Here is an 18,514-nt window from a genome sequence, read left to right as displayed (position 1 = left end):
TTTTGTTGATATATATGTATATAGCATATATATTTAGAACGTGGTTTTGATAATACGTGCATATGTATCTAATGTGTTTGGATCTACGTAGTTAAATCCAGATTACAGTTTGTTGGGCGAAAAACTTAACACAGAAACTGTCTAAACTAACAAAACAAATCCGAAAAAAAGAGGGAGAAATAATATTTCATTTAATTTGCTATTGTTTTGGTTATTATATTTACTAGTTGTAATGCCTATTCCAAACCTGTCCCAAGCCCTGCAGCTATCATGAACAACAAAATTTTAGTCAAATTATGAACTTTAGCATTCTCATAAATATATATACATACATAGACACACACACACACACACATACATAAGTATGGAGTGTGTTTGTTTTATATATATATATATATATATACATACATATATACATATATATAAATGTATCGTTTTTGTTTTCCGCTGTTTTATGTTTTTTATCTTTTTTGTCCTGCACCCCGCCAAATACATGAACGTTGAAACCACCCACCAAATACCACCTTCTACCATAACTATACACAACAACAACATGCTGCGTTACGTTACCGTGTTACGTTTCGTTCCGTTCCATACATCTTGAAACATCTCGACGGAAAAATTTATGACAACAATAGTTACGTGACGAGGGCAGCGATGTGGACGGCCTGATACTGACGCCGACAGATCATTTATCACCACCAAGCACCATGTCGCGTCTTAGTGATTCGGATACCATGTCCGAATGTGACATCGATGGAATGACACCCGGGGCCAGCATATCATCAATGGGCAGCTCAGCCAGCCCACCGCCGCCCCCCTTGATAGAGGTAACAACCACCATATCAACATCAACAACTACAACAACAACAACAGCAAGCTAGCACACTGAGAACAACAAAATTATATGAGATTCTTTTTATTTATGTATATATATTTGCTACACAACCAACAACAACAAGAACAACCGACAAAAAGTCTAGTGAGGACCCATAACGGGACATACATACCCTAAAAAACCATCCTCGTAAACATTATACATACATACATCACACTCAATCGAAATTTGCCACTTGCAGTAACACTTCAATACACACACACACACACACACAAACGATACCCATTCTTTGTACTTTTCTGTGATTCTTCACTTCATTTGTGTTGATTTCTGTATACTCTTTGATTAAAAAAATCTTTAAAAATCAGGATTGATTCATAGAAGTAAAAGAAGATTTCAATTAAATGTTCCTGCACGAAATTACCAAATATTGGACAACAACTTCTGCCTTATTACCTCACAATTTTTAATGGAAAGAGTATACAAATTTGATATATGTGAATATGCAACCAATTGGCTTTAATTTTATTCTCTTTTCCCATTTTTGTGTTTCATTTCCTTTAGTTACGTCCCTACATCTATGTATGTATGTATGTGTTTAAGCATTTTCTGCGTTCAAAATTTTATTCGGCACTATTTCTGTGGTCATTTGCACACCAAAGCCATTTCCATTGGACTACATACATAAATACATAGATAGACACCATCAATTCATGAACCTTTAATGTGCATGGCCATTTATCTCCTATAACAAGTGATCAGCAAGAGATCCTACATCACACTTTCCAACTGTATAAAGTAAATGTGTTTCATTTGAGTTATTTCTTTTGTTTTCGGTTACATTTGTTTTATTGATTTTTAACTAATTGGTGTCGTTGTTTCGTTTGTTGCGTGTGTTAAATTTTTCTCTCTTTTTAAACTATCTAACTATCCAGCTCTAAATCCAAACTTCAATCAGCGCGTTGTAACTCTTTCTCTGTTCAATACATTAATTGCGAACTGAAAATCTTCTTTCAGCTAAATAAGAAACACTGACATAATGTTAAACTACAAACATAATTTTAAGTAATATATTTAAGATAGTAAGAATAATATTGAGAACACATGTTAGGATCGCAACCACGAAAATGTGATAAAAATTAAGAAACTCAGATTTTATTGTACAGGCAGCAAAAAGAACTTCTCTACTGTATTTTCTATTGCATGGTTCCTTTATGTAAAATACACACTCGCTTGATATTATCCCAACCAGCTGCATATAGAATAACATATTGTAAATATCAATGATTTGGCTTCTTTTAGTAGTTTTAAGTATGTGCGTAGTGACGTTATGTATAATTTTCATTAACCACGACACCTGAAACACCACACACACCGCAATCCCCAGCCCTACTCCCACTCCCACAGAGAATATCCACCGCACAACAAGATGCAATGAAAGAAAACTCAATTTAAAAGAACAATTATAATCCCAATACTACTTAACTAATATTTCACTATCACACACACACACACACGTACACATACCACATCCATATACACGCACATTTATGTAATTATTAACTAGCTCTCATATTGCCCATACGTTCATTTAAACCCCTTTTCTCTTTCTCTCTTTTTCTTGATTGATTTATTTCTTTCACAATGATATAAATATCCACTCGCCCCACCTCAAAAAAAAAAAACCATCACTATCTTCCATTATCCTTTTTCTAAAAAACCATATAATTTAGCTTGATTTAAACGAGCGTCGATCCAGACGCGACATGTCACCACAAGGCCGTAAACGGGTAGCCGGAATGGTGGCTCGTGATTATCGCACTGTATCTGGCATTGGACAAAGTTATCATAATCAGGTTTGCACCCCAAAATAAGCTACAACAAATTCTTAATAATAGAAACAACTCAAAACAAAACAGACGACAAAAAACAAGACATGTGCCATGTGCGAGGTATATTTACATTGTTTTATAAAGCACGACAGCAATTTGTAAGTTGTTTAATTTAAATAATAACTGCTAGAATGCAAAGTAAAGATTAACTTGTCAGGAAAAGCCCTTTCCCCATAATCAGCCAAATACAGATTGTTGACTTTTTATCTTCCTCTTTGCCATTTTTCTAGGCCATTGAGTCCAATATATAGTGCACCAATTTATTGAAATATACAGTTTTGATAATCTGATAATCAAGCCTACATACCACTGCTACATCTATACAATAATAACAATTTAAATTCTTGTTATCCGTTGAGTTACTTTCCAATAATGTATTCAATTCATTAATAACTTAATATGCTTTCCATCTTCTTTACTCTACTTACTAAAAATATACTTCTAAATATGTATGTACATGTTATTGTGTCAGTAGAAGTTGCAGTAACTAAAGTTAATGGAATCTATGCCCACACCACCATACCCACACACACACAAACAGCCAATACACACATTGTTCCTCACAAACAAGAAACAACTGAAGCACTAAACTATAGATATATCATATACCTACATATATATTTATGCATATCTAGTCTATAAGATCGTGATTCATCAGTGAAGTTTGATGATCCCTTAGTCACAATCTTTACCCACACTCGCAACTGTTAGCATTATGCCTTTCCTAACGTTTTTGGTAACCCATCATCAATTTAACAGGTATCTGGAACTGGCTATTACCGACGTGGAAATGGTGTGGGTCCAGCCATTGGTCCTGGTGGTATGAGCCTGAATCAAAGAAGTCATTCGGCAGCTCCTAGTGATAATTACCATAGTGGCGAAAGAGGGGTAGGACAAGGTGGTGCGCCTTGTACAAGTGTAGGCTCCGGTTACGGCTATAGAAGCAGCAGTCCACGACGTGGATCACTATCGCCACCCGACGATCGGTATACAGATTATCCAGTGCTTCCAGTACACCATTCAAGTGGACAAAGCAGCGGAACGGCGCCAGCAACTATACAACAACAACGATTTCAATCAAGATCCGCGACAGCCACGCCCACAGGCTCCCCAAAAAAAGCGGCAACTGCCGCAGGTGAGTCGAAATACCAAGATTTTTACTGAAAATCCATTCCATGTTATACATTAATTCGTCGTCAGGTCCCCGGACAGTCTTCACGCAGTGCAATGCTGAGAGACCGATTGGGACAGGATTTCGATGAACGTTTGGCCGGGGGCAGCCGTTTTGGCCGGCATCGCACAAGACAGCCCCATCATCAGGCCACATATCGCAGCACCGGAATGGGTGGATGGGAGCGACACTATACTGGACTTTCTGACAGTGATCTGCACGCCATGGATACCACACGAATGCGTCCGCGCCACTCACTATCCCCGGACAAGGATTTTATGGGCGAATTCGGTGACTCTGATATGGAATCGGTGGTTAGTGTGACATCTAGTGCATTTTCAACGCAATCCGAAAGACCGCGTACTTCCCGTGGACTCAGGTGAGTGTTGTAAAATTCAAAGGAAACTGAAAAAATTGTCAAGAAACATTCGAAACAAGAAACGAAGATGAAGAAGGAATAAGATTGCAGCCAGCATAAGCGTACGCAAAAGGCAAAGCTGCCCCAAAATTTTGTCGAAAAATAATCAATACAATGTAATTAGGCTTTGAATATTAGAAATAGATCAGATATACCGCTTAATGCCTAACACACTCACACACACACTCAGACACCCATATATATAAACATTGCAGCAGAATGTTGTTTTATTTTGTTCTGTTTTTGGAAAAAAAAGGATACGAAAAACATAAAATTTCTTTTTTTTTTGCATTTTACTTTTTGCCAAACAAAACAAACAAATTATTCGCCGCGCGACATACTCTCTGTCTCAATTTCTCTGTCTCTCTCTCAACAACAACTGTATGTTTATTTTGTGTTGCGAATGCTCTTTCACTATACGCCACACCACCACCACCACCAACACCACCAAAACAACAACAAAAACAATACGTCAACAATATAACAAATAACAACTACAACTCGTTGACTACGGACGTTCGTTCCACAAACATACCCATACCCTGCGCTGTTTATATCTACCACCCACCATGCCCACCCCTTTCGCTTGTAAACTAAACACATATAAACACCCCCCTCTCAATTCACACACAATCCACAATCATAAACGAAATGAAAATGTTACGAACGCCCGCCCCACGTACCGTGTGTCCTGCGCTCCCGTTTTCGGCGCAGCTTCCTGACACCCCATGATGCAGAAAGACCAGGAGGAGGAACTATAATGGAACCGAACCGCGCCAATACCATTGAGGTGGACGACTTTGATTATTTGCCATCGATGCTATTAATGGAGCAATTGGAGCAACTGCAGCAATTGGCTTCGATGGCTGCAGCCGACTCACCACCCAGCACGGCTGGTTTGGGGCGGCAACATATTGTCATAACAGATGCTGCAGATGGAGGCCACCTGATGGAACAGTTTTTAATAGAGCCAGGCATTGTGGCTGAGGAAATACCTCTGGTATCAGCAACATTGACACCAGTTCCAGTAACAGTAACTTTACCAGTACCAGTACCTCTACCAGCAAGGCCATCTTCACTTGATCCACTCAATCCTCATCTTCATTTACATATGCATTCTGCCACCTCCGGCTCCTATTTGTCGCCAACTTGCCATTCATTTTTAACGCCCAACGGACGCCAATCTATACCCGCTCCTGCCCACGCCCACGCCACCACCACCGCCTCCAACCATGCTCACACTGCTGCCAATACTTATGCGCTACCTACGAGCTACGAGCAATTTATGAATCTCTTTCGCAGCTCCTCGCCCATGCCACCCGCCCACGATCATGCACACACAGTATCCTCGTCTCCCTCGTCGTATGTTGGTTATGTGCGTGATCATTTGGACAAGAGCTGTAGTCATTGCCAAAATGGCAGCCAGCCGGTGGTGCTGTCCACTAACATAGCCCTCGCCACACCTGGTGTAGCAATTGGCGCTTGCTCGGATCCCTGTTGCTTGGCCGATTCACATCCGCACCCCCAGCATCAACCCATTGCCTATCCGTATAGTGCCGAACAATTGATGCGTCGGCCCTCACTCTCCATGTACCGAACATCAAGTGCCAACTCGGAACCATCGCTACCCACCATGGATCCGTCTATGTGCGGTGAATGCGTGGATCAGCATTTTCTAGGCGGACACACTGGGCCGCAAGTAAATCTTGGTGCAGTACCCACATACCATGTGCATACTCCGACTCCGACGGCTCACCGTCGAGCCAAAACCAAAATTTCAGTCCCGACACCACAACTGCCCACTCAATCGGTGTTGCGTCTTTCACGTCAATTGAGTGAAGACGCTCTAGTGTCAGCCGTACCCATATCGGAGGCTGTTGCCAAGGCCCAACCAACATCTATACTGAAGAAACCAAAGCTTGATCGTCGCCGCATGTTTCATGAGGCTGGGCAATCACGATCCCTGGACTATGATGATCTGCATACAAAAAGTTGGGGACGACGACGTATTCGTTACGAGGATGAGGTGGAAAGCCATTATCGTAATCATGCTGTTAATGAAGCCATATCACGTAGTTTTGGATCCGAAACCAATATACGGCAATCCTATATGGGAGCCAACGTAGATGCCCAAAATCCATTGAGTCACTCTCACTTTCTCGTCACCGACGATAAAATTGTGACAATCACCTACGATTCTGATGTCGGTTGGACTCGACGCGGAATAGCACCATCACATTTTCGGGGACCACACCGTCATCACATGTCGCTAGACCTACAACGGACGAATCAACAGAAACTTTATGGACCAGCTGCGCCATATTTAAAACGTCGACGTAATCTGCCCCACCCACCAAGTGCACAAAATGCACATAATTTTTCACCAATGGAGGTGGGTGGAGGTGGGACAGCGGGAATGATAGATGGCAACGATTTCAGTGTGGGAGCTGGTGTCGACAGCGGAATCGGGGGCGGCGTACATAACACTTTTACAACCAATCCAGATCCACACAAAATGCTCACTACAACCACAGACTCCACCAACCACAATCTCAATAGCCAAGCGAGTAGTGTTAGTTTTAGTAGTCATAGTCACCAACAACAACAACAACAACAAAAAGGGAAAGAAGGCGGAACGATGGCATCGGAACAACAGACGAAAATTGGTAGTGGGAGCGGTGGTGCAGCAACTGCATCCGCTGCTGCTGCTGGTCATGTCGTCGTCGGTGGTAATAATGCTAATAATGCTTCTTCTTCCTCTTTTGCAAATCCCCCACAACAACAACAACAACTACATCACGGTGTCATGGCAACAACAACAAATGCATCACCCAATCAACAACAACGACTCCCATCATCGACAACAACATTAACAACAACAACACCACACAACTTCAACAACAACAACAACAACAATTTGACGCTACATGACGCAACAACCATCAACAATCCCACACCAACAACCAACACCACTTCCACCATCACAAATACATGCACAAATCTCACAACAACAACAACCACATCGTCGAATATAATGACTGCGGCGGCGGCGGCGACAACGATGACAACAACAACAACTGTGACAACAACCACAACAAATGCTACAACAACTGCCACAACGAACGAACCAAACGCAACAACCGAATCAAATGCAAATGCGGATACAAACACGGACGCGGATGCTCTTGATGTTATCGATTGGGATGCCATTGATGCGATGTTGGATGATGATTTTAGCGAGTATGACAAAGAGAAGAACGGCACTGACGGCACTGGTATCGGTGGTGCCAAATCGACAGAAAGTGGTGCCGAGGCTGAAGAGAAAGTGGGTAAGTAGCAAACTATAGCATACTTATGAGCGCTATTGGCGTAATAAGCAATTCCATATAGATGTATGTGCGATTTTAATGTCCGAACTCGTTTCTATTTACATTTGTTAATTATTGGTGTATCTTACTTGGTTTTTACCTACAGATGGCAGCCTCTCGGATACGACAACCGATCGCAAGAAAGGTGGAAGCGGTGCTATCGATCAGGAACGTTCACCTAAGAGCGGCAGCGGTATGGGAAAAAAATCCAATTCCACCTCGCAACTGTCTGCAACAGGTAGGATTATTTTGTTGCCTTGTTATTGATATGCCGTTTCGTTAAACAGTTCTAGTTCAATTAACTTATTGAAAACTCATTGTATCAGACTTAAATCAAGTGTATTGTAAGATCATGAATCGCTATATTTCTTGCTAGTCTCTCTCTCTCTCTCTCTCTATCTCTCTCTCGGATGCATTTCGTGCATTTTAATTTCTCACGATAAATTTGCATATACTTTTGCGTTATATTACTAACTAACTAATCCATCATTAACATTATATTAAGTCTGAAACTAACAAGCATCAAGCATAACAATAGTGTAAACCCACATATATTTAAATTGAAAGGTCGTAAAAGACGTATGGGCTTTGGAAAGAAGGGTAAGAACTCGTTTACGGTGCATCGCAGCGAAGAAGTGTTACCCGGTGATATCACGCGTGAGATGCGCGGCGGAGGCAGTGGTATCAGTGGTGGAGCTGGTGCCGGTGGCCTTTCGCGTGGCTCCTCATCGGAGGCGGATGCCATTGAACAGTTTTTCGGCGATGGCGCTGGTGGGGAAAGGTTCGCACAACTTCTACTACTCTATATTTTATCAGTAACTGTCTATTTGATTATTTTGCTCTTACAGTTTTTTGTTTGACTTTTCCTTTCAAAATATAATTATTTATTTTTTAGTTTGAATTCCATTTTTAAACCAAAAAGGAAAATATAGATAAAATTAAATGTATTTATGATGATAAACATTAGTTGGCCAAAAACAATAACAACAAAAATAAACAACAGTAAACAATATGCAAAGCTCCTCCTCCACACTCCTTGTAATCGTAAGAGCTTTTCAATTTGCCACATGCCAAGTTTGCTCTAGCGCTCTTTCTCTCTCTCTCTCCTATTCTCAGAGTACTACTGATAACTTACCCGCAAAGCTTTAATGCAATAAAACGCTCTCTTTATATCGCGCGCGCAGGCATGACTGTACTTCGGTTTTACTCTTTTAAATATTATTTTTCTTATTAAGTTACTGAAATGTTTGATTAAGTTCACCTTGAAGCGCAGTCGCAGAACCAAAAGAAACATTAACCAGCAAACAATCCAAAGTCGATACGTATTTTTAGGCTTAACACAAAAAAAAAAAAAGATGAAGGAGAAAAGTCATAAACTTCCACTCCAAAAGCTTTGCTTTCTCAGGCAGTTGCAGCGTTTTTTAAGGCAAATGGCGAATCCAAGCAAAGCTTTTGGCAAAGATGGACTATAAGATACATATAACTAACCGTTCACAAGCGCCTAACTTAAATTTAGTGTTTTTAGTCCTTTGTTTGTTTTGTTTTATGTACCTACATTTATAGCAACATTTTACTAACTTCCGGATATATTAAAGCCACTTGTTGAATATTGTTAATACATATACATACATATACATATCAATTATTAAAACAACATGTTATAATCCTATTATCCAACTAGATTTAATTTGAAAAAATACGACAAAATATCATTATATAAACATCAGTTTTATCTAGAGTTTCGTTCGATATGCATGCATCGATATATCTACTTTACATACCCAATACATACATATTTAAACTCTTTTGAACAATCCAATATACCCTGTACTCGTACTCATTAAGGTACATCTTTACAGTTGTAAAGGTATTTTAAACCTATTGTTACAGTCATCTAATGGCTAAACATTTTATACGTATACGTAACTAACCCTAAGCGGTAAGCCTACAAAACAAAAACAAAAAGGCGTTTAACAGTTATAATAATATTTACATATATTGCATGCCCAAAAACTGCTGCAATTTACAAGAAAAGAAACTTACGAAGGAACTAATGTTTATCATCTGTTTTTTAAAACCTGAAATTTTACCGTCCCTCATTTGTTTTATTTGATTTTATACAAACTAGATTTTAAATTATATATATACAGGGAGCTCTGTGATAGAAAGTCATCATATACAAAAACAACAGCAACAGACACATTAAAAACTACTACAAAAATCATTTAATAATTGGCAAATAAAAAATATATACATTAATACGTGTATATTACCAGCAAAAGCGAAGCATTGCATTAAGTTTTCAACTTGTATCCATTACATACTTGTATCTACAATCTTATAACTTGGTGAAGTCGAAACGCACGCATTTTTTGCGTCAACTATCGGTTCTCCGAAGTGAATATGCCCTTGCAGATTGTCCTATCAAATTGCTACTTACAAAACAAAATTGTTATATGAAATGTTTGAAATATATTTGACTGTATTCATAATAGGAAGATCTTAAAGTTGTAATCGAGTATTTGCATCTCCCCATTGTTATTGCCTAAGATTATTGTTAACTAGATACATCTTTGAAGGATGTAGAGGTGGATAACAAAACGGGCTTCTGCAAGGGTGTCGCTTTAGGAGAATAACTCAAATTTGGTTTCTCATTTTTGTTCATTAACATATACATACATATATTTCTTTTTAGTGTTTGTATATACCGTGTTTATTTTTTATACAAAAAATACTTATACGCCTAGTATGTATTACATATGTATTGTATCTATTTCTTCAGCCGACAATATCATTTGTTCAGTTATTATTTTGTATGATTTTGATATTTTTCGGGGGTTTTTCAACTCACTCGGGCTCACCGGCTACTATTGTAACAGTAGTCGCTCTTACCGGCTTTCCGGTGCGGCCAATCGACTTTTCCAAAAGCCCAGCGTCGTCGGATGCATCCAAAACAAGAGTCCATTGACGAATGTGGGATAATACAGTTACAGTTCCAAATTGCTGTATATACTTAGACTCAACTGTACTGCAAATCGTATCTATGTAGAACACACTGTCTTATATATAAATACATATATATATATATATATATCCATTCGTTGTTCCTTGACAGACCAATATCTGGGACAGTGTTCAGGAAGCTCCTCTACCACTAGTCACCATCATATCACAATACCTCCACCACATCCATATCACCAACGTCAATCGCGCGGCTCGGCGGGCAGTATCCAGCGATCGGTGGAAGTGCCGCCGGTGCCTTCGGTGACGCGTTACAGTGCTGGGAGTATACATTCGATATCTAGCTCCGAGGGTTCATCGTAAGTTTTATATTCAAAGTTTGGACGAAATAATTTCCAAAACTAAATAAAAAACCAAAACTGAACTCTCCTACTTCGTCTGTGCTTCTGACTCACTCTTTCTCTATATTCATTGGCTTTGTATATGGTAATTTATGTGGCCAAATCCTCTCTCTCTCTCTCTCTCTCTATCTCTCTCTCTATGACTCTCTCTCTCTCTCTTTCTCTATGTATATATATATATATATTTGGATATTTTTCTTTCTATCTGTCTCTATAAAACTTTCACTCTTTGAAACTGTTCCTGATTCTTTGTATTGTAAAAATATGTCTTGTTATTTCTATGTGAGCCTTGAAAAACTTGGAACCTGCATTTTCGAATTTCTTTTATTGTGTTTTCTTTGTGTTTTCTTCCCTCTTCTTTTTATCTTTCAACATGTCTCTTTATTACGTTTCACCTAAATGCCCCCTGTATTGTATTTCCTTTAACATTACTTTTGTGTACCTCTTTCTTGTCCTGTAAAAGATTAATTATAATTTTTATTAATTTTAGTATACATATATAAAGTACATATAAGGAAATATTACAAGTTGAATTTTAACTCTACTGAAAATGAGAATTCTTGAGAATTAAAAACAATTTTTCCTACATTTTTAAATGTGACTCGATGACAAGAAGTTTTAGAGGCCTTTAACACAATTCTGACTGCAGAACCTACTTAATGTACACATATTTATACTTAAATCAAGTCAAAAAACTCTTTCAATTTCGTATGATTTTGATAGTTTTTAAAATTTATTCGTTTTGTGTTTCTTTATTAAGAGTCCGGACACAACCAAGAAAACTCGCATGCAAATAAAAAAAAGGAATACAATGACAATGATTAACTCACTATCTCCTCGGCACTACTCTCAACCGTTCACCTCACCTCAAAACAATTGAACTCATCTCACCCACCTCTATACTTAACCATATAACAGTCGTAATCGAAACAAACCAAAAACAAAAAAACTGTCTTTCTACAACTCCCTGTGTATAAGAGTTCTTTCTTTCTCTAAAACAAAAGCTACTTGTGTTGATTTGAACCAATTCAAATTAATCATTTATTGCTATATCTATGTACTAAAATATTATCTTTATGTAAATTATCCGAAAAAAAACCATGCAACCACAAAAAAAACCACCCCCCAACAGATTCTCACCCTCACTGCGTAATGATGGTGCACTGAATGAGTTCGTTGATGGCCTTGGGCCAGGCCAGTTGGTGGGCCGACAGGTCTTGGGTGCACCTTCGTTGGGGGATATACAGCTGTCATTGTGCCACCAGAAGGGCTTTCTAGAGGTAGAGGTCATACGAGCGAGGGGTCTGCAGGTTTGTATTGCGCCCACCAGTCTATCAGTCTGCATTTGTTCGCTAAACCTTAACAATTTGTAGCAAAAACCGTCATCAAAAATGCTTCCGGCTCCCTATGTCAAAGTCTATTTGGTTTCCGGCAAACGTTGCATTGACAAAATGAAAACTTCAACGGCGCGTCGCACACTGGATCCGCTTTACCAACAACAATTGGTTTTCAAACAGCCCTATAATGGTTGTGTTCTACAGGTAAGATCTTGTGAAGTGAAGCTTAAGTATACAATCGGATTAACATTACTGATATATTCTCAAGGTGACCGTTTGGGGCGATTATGGCCGGATTGAAAAAAAAGTGTTTATGGGAGTGGCACAGATAATGCTCGACGATCTGAATCTATCCAATATCGTTATTGGCTGGTACAAGCTCTTTGGCACCACCTCACTGGTCAGTTGTCCCACTAATATAGGTTTAGGCTCTAGGCGTTCATCATTAGCCTCACTCGATTCACTTAAACTCTAAAAAAAAAAAAAACAAATTCCAACAAAAACAACAACTTTTACAACTTTAACTAAAAGCCGTTCTACATACACAACGTCGTACAACAGATTATATAGACATAAATCGCATTATTAGATCGAAGCAAATTCACATTGGAATATTTGCAACAGTCAACAAATTTTCTATGCATATATGCAAAACATGTACTTTTGCGTTTAGTTAAAAACTGAAATTCTTCCATAAACACACGCACCTTTCCTGTACTATAAATAAAACGCTTGTTATGACATACATACATATACACACTTACACTCACAATTGTTTATATATATATATGTATACGTTATATATATGTATATATATATAAATGTTTTCGGATCCAATACAACACAATTGATAAATTGAATGGACAAAAAAATGAATATCCTATCGCAAGTCACCTAAAAATCACCGTTACCGTTACTTTCAACGTAGTTTTTTCTAGACTCAAAAAAATACTCATATAGGTATGTTTCTCTATCCCCAACTACCCAACTACCCAAACTACACAAACTACACAAAAACCACAATAACAATATATAGAATACAAATTCAGAATTTAGCAACTATATTCACTGCATGTGTAGCTATAGTCCATTCATATATACATACATACATAATCCAAAATTGTAGTATTGTTTTCTAATTTCTATTTTAATCTACATACCGACATAAACTCCTTATAAGTACATATTCATATGTAAGTATATACTGTGGTGGTCACTAGTCTAGCACGTGTTTGGTTTTTTAGCTAATAGGTAAATTAAGTTTACTTTCATTCGTAGGTTAAAAAAAAAAACAGATTTAGTATAAATTAGTGTCCCATAACGGCATCAAGTCAAAGGACCTCAAAAATAACATGCAAACCCCAAAAACGAATGCAGTTTTTCTTAGATTTCCTAAATCTTCAACTTCTTCAAGCTATATAGTTTAGCAATAGTTATTGACCAGCTGGAAATGGAGGCTTTTGATTCAATCACAACAATCAGCAAACAACTAAACATTTAATATAAAATCAAATTAAAAGTTTAAAAAAACCAAAACCGTGCTAACCTAGTGATCGCCACTGTATATAAAATGGCAAACTCTGGCTAGATATCTAAACCAGCGCACAACCTGTTTGTTTGATAGTTAGTACGCTAAATCTAGTATAGATCTTAAAAAAGGAAATTGAAATGGTTAAACCGAAACAACTCACTTTCAAAATAAAACCCACCCTTACCAGGGTCGTCCGATTGTTTGGGCTGGTGAATCTATAATTATGGAGGATCCGGCTGAGTAACTAAAAAGCACACGAACAACAGCATCAACGAAAATACTTTAAACACCCACAACAATAACAAAAACCAACACAAGCATGCTAATCGAAAATCAAATTGAATATGCAATCGTAATTGATAACTCGAAAACTTGCCATATAAGCAAATCGAACTGAATTGAATTGTAAGTGAACACACAGACTTATGTTTTATTTCACAAAAATTGCGATTAACTTTCACATAGTTTTCACGTTCACAGACTGCTTAAAAAATGATCGTAAAGGCTATTTTATAGTGCCCTGCGAAAATCTACGCACAATGCGACAAATGCAAATAGTAATGCAGTCTGTTTGCGTTATGCCATACTCAGATTTGACATTATATAAAAGCCATTTTGCCATTTTACAGCCGAAAAATACAAAACATAAGATACATATGTACATTTATAAAATTTAAAATTAAATATACACATAAGCCGATTAGCAAATCAACTTCCTGCCTGAATAACAAAAACAATTGCTCACCACCACCAGAAAATCTACAATTTGGCTAATGGTTCACTAATTTTGACAATTTGAAACGATAATTACAGTAACCCTTGCAAAGAGCTGCCAGCCAGGCGGCAGCCAAATAGCAAAGAACCAGAATGATGGTCAGGATCTGCCCAACAACAGCAGCGGGAAGGACGGCGAAGAAACGGGAGAGCTCATCAGGCAATCCGCACTTGCTGGTCTTTAACAATAAGCTAAGTAAAATCCAAGTCTAATTTTTTCTATATATACTAACTAACTACTTATGTTAGAATGGATTTCCAAAATAAGTCATGAAAACAAATGCATTTATAAAACAAAAAACCGAAAGAAAAAAAAACGAAATAACAAGAAGGAGGAAAAAATAATATATACATATGTATAACACAATAGATTCAAAGATGAGAAACAGCTAACTTTAACTAACAAAATACATTTAACTAATATGAAACTATTTCAAAAACATTAAGAAACAATGAAAATATAAAATGTAAATTATTAAATATTCGAAGAATTATTTTTGATTGTTTTCGTAATACCATCTAATATATAAAATATGACGTTGACGATGATGATGATGATGATGATGATGATAATGATTATTATTATTATTACTAAATTATTATTACTTAAACTAACTTGAAAACTGACGTAAAAAAGAAAGAAGTATAAACATAATTGAAACTGTTTAATAATTAGCTAAATCTAAATCAATAAATGAAAAAAAAAAAAAAAACTGGTTATACTATATACACATATACATACATAGATATATTTCGACAAAACAAAGACGGATTATTTAAGAATATTCATATATCTAAAGTTTAAGCCAGCAAAAGAACCACTAAAACTTAAATAAGCCTAACTTAACGTTAAACTTAAAGTTACAAATGCAAAGAACATGAAAATTGAGACATATATATTATATATATACATCTACATATATTCTGAACATATATATGTACATATGTTGTATGTGTTAATCTAAAAAACAATATTTACGAAATGATGAACAAATTAAAAAGGTTTAGCAACTAAAACAAATTCAATTGATTTTAATTGAATAACACAAATTGAATTCAATGCCTGTAAATAGATACCCTCACACACGCACACACACGTATAGACAGACGCCTACACTGATTTGTTAATTGCCAATAGCAAAAATTCGCCCAGTCACCCCAAAATGAGCGAGTTTTTGCTACAAATCCTGAGTAAATGGCATTGTTGTTATTTTCGCTTCTAGAATGTTAAATAGAAATCGGAGAATTCAATCGAACTGTCATGGAACTGAATATTTTCACTTAAGTTCAATCTATTTATCCTACATATATAATATATCTTCTTTCTAATACGAACTCCTTTCGTAAAGCCGATGCAAACTAAATACATTGATTATCCACAGGCAGTTTCGTTGGCCAACAGCTTAAAGTCCAGTTCGATTGCATTCTCTGAGAATTATTCCCTTGGTTTTTTGATTTTGATTTTGCCAATTTGAATTAGATAAAACGCATAAAGTACCTTCGATGAAAGAAAAAAGCGTGAGCTGTAAAAAATCATAAAAATACAAAATAATAATAAAAAAAGATGTAACAAAATAACGTTACCTGCTTGCCAAAGAGATATTAAGCTGCATAGGAACACTCCAGAAATTATTGCAAAATTTTCTAAATTAAAATACAGATATGTCTTTTGTTTCTTTATGGTTTTGCAACATTTTGTAATGCATTTTGAGAAATAGAGATGGTGAAAATGTTATAGGATTCTTCACGTTTATGAGTAGGTAAACATATCAAACATATATATTTATACAGCTATTGTTCCTATTCAATGGATACATATATCGAGAAACTATGAACGGAAACATTCCTTTTGCGTAAGCATATAAAACAGATATACATACATAAATACATAAAATGATTTCTACCTTTCCGTCCATTCAGCTTTCCGCACATACATACACACATGCTTGCATAATGTATGCATCCAATAATCAGCTTCCTAAAATAGCCAAATGCATACAAATAATAGACATACAGTGCATATTCCATATCCATAGAGAAATATCGTAGAAAAGTCCCAAGAGCAACAAAATGCATACAAAATGTTGCAAACTAAAGACAAATCAGAAGAAGAAAGAAAACAAAAACTTTTAAACTAAGTATTGTATAAGCAAGGTTTCCAGCAAACTAATTTATACGATATAAAAATCCCAGTTGCATACACATACACACGTACACAGACCCATGAACCAAACTCCTTCACTATCTTCCTCAATCTCTAACTCTTGACCTATTTGTGTATCTCAATCTATCTATCTATATATGTATCAATCAATTTCTTCATAAACCATTGCCATTACGACAACTTCTTCGTTAGGGAGAACTAGAATCCCTCTACAAGATGTAGTCCTCTTTTATGCTGGTCATCAGCAGTTCTTTCGTTATCGATAAACTTGTAGGATCCTTTCCGGTGGATGCCCAAAATCTCAAATCTATTTCCATTCATTTTGTTGTAATAAGAAAAATAATACATTTACCAAGCACATTTCCAATTATCATTAGAATGACACTTTATCTTTCTCTCCATATGAGGAACACGTTACCACAGACAGACTTCAGAGGGAGAATACAACATGATATTTATTTGTCAAGATCAAGTTGCATATAATCAAACACAATGGCAAAAAATATCATTTATTGCAAATTATTGAAAACAAATACGAAAGCAAAAACAAAGATCTAAATAAACAGAAAAGGCAACAAACAAAATGGAGAAAAGCTCCAAAAAATACTTATACTGTGTATTTTATTATCTCGACAACAATTCAACGGTCGAGAAACGACAATAAACTGTGACATGAATATGTAAAAAACCAAAAGTTAAGAAAAAACTAAAGCTATATCTAAATTGTATTATTAAAAACCAACATCAAATTGGCAGAGAAATGTATTAAATATTAATGATGACAACACACACAAATATCACACAGAACTTTGAACAAAAAACGAACAACTAAAAACTGTGTAAACTAATATAATAATAAAAGCCACAAAAAATACAAAGATTCAGTATAAGTAAACATTTAAAAAGAAAAACAAACAAAAAGTAAAATAAAAAATTCATTAAAATTGTTTTCTAATAAAGCAAATAAAAACGATATAAGGTCTTGAATATTTTGACCCAAAAAAATGCACTCCGAATGAATGTTTTAAGAGCAATCAGTATTCACCATTCACTTGCAAACTCGAAAATTTATTCTCTCTAAACTAATCGATGAATCAAACGTTTGGGTAGAGGTGTGAGTAGTGGATACACATACATACATACATGCTCTCCGGCCATAAAGCAACAGCCCAAACTTTTGATGTATTACGTATTTATAACGTATTCGCACGGTGTGCCAGATGATCGAACACCATTCAGGTTTTTTTAGATGACAGACAAAGGCAGTCGCAAAGTATCGGATTGGATCCGACTTAAGAACTAAAAAGTCAGCCCAACCCTCTGAAAAAATCCCTTTTCATTGTGCACCTTTAAAAATGTTGAACTTGACTTCAATTTCAGCAAACGGCTTATTGCTCTGTGTTTAATCAACAAGAAGCAATGGTCAACATTTAGTTTAGAAAACAAATAATTCGTTTCTTAGGTATTATACATTTAGTTTTTACAGCGGCTCATCGTAAAGGTGCTTGGAAAGTAAATAATTGTAAATTATTCTAAATTAATTGCGTTAGCACCTCTACGATACCTCTGCAAGGGTATATTGACATCGGCATAGCCGATGTTAGCTTCCTTGACATTTTTATTTGAGTTACTCAGTTCTTTGAGAGACAAGATACGGTC

The 18,514-nt window shown here is 36.6% G+C and overlaps 1 protein-coding gene across 1 annotated transcript in view; it reads left to right on the top strand.

Annotated features, from left to right (window-relative positions):
• Rim (Rab3 interacting molecule) overlaps positions 1-17,549 on the top strand; it is a 37,961-nt gene extending 20,412 nt beyond the window's left edge. The window contains 13 exon segments of the mRNA XM_068299346.1: positions 639-830; positions 2,572-2,694; positions 3,490-3,843; positions 3,845-3,865; positions 3,931-4,280; positions 5,034-7,648; positions 7,794-7,925; positions 8,255-8,468; positions 12,182-12,359; positions 12,423-12,590; positions 12,655-12,786; positions 14,105-14,322; positions 14,731-17,549. Of these exon segments, the coding sequence (XP_068155447.1) occupies positions 639-830; positions 2,572-2,694; positions 3,490-3,843; positions 3,845-3,865; positions 3,931-4,280; positions 5,034-7,648; positions 7,794-7,925; positions 8,255-8,468; positions 12,182-12,359; positions 12,423-12,590; positions 12,655-12,786; positions 14,105-14,161 (4,536 nt within the window). The 3' untranslated portion in view covers positions 14,162-14,322; positions 14,731-17,549.
• The last annotated feature ends 965 nt before the right edge of the window (positions 17,550-18,514 follow it).

The sequence above is a fragment of the Drosophila tropicalis genome, unplaced genomic scaffold, assembly GCF_018151085.1.
Source record: "Drosophila tropicalis isolate 14030-0801.00 unplaced genomic scaffold, ASM1815108v1 contig_878, whole genome shotgun sequence".
Taxonomy (NCBI): Eukaryota; Metazoa; Arthropoda; class Insecta; order Diptera; family Drosophilidae; genus Drosophila; species Drosophila tropicalis.
This window is presented reverse-complemented; position numbering and strand designations above follow the sequence as displayed.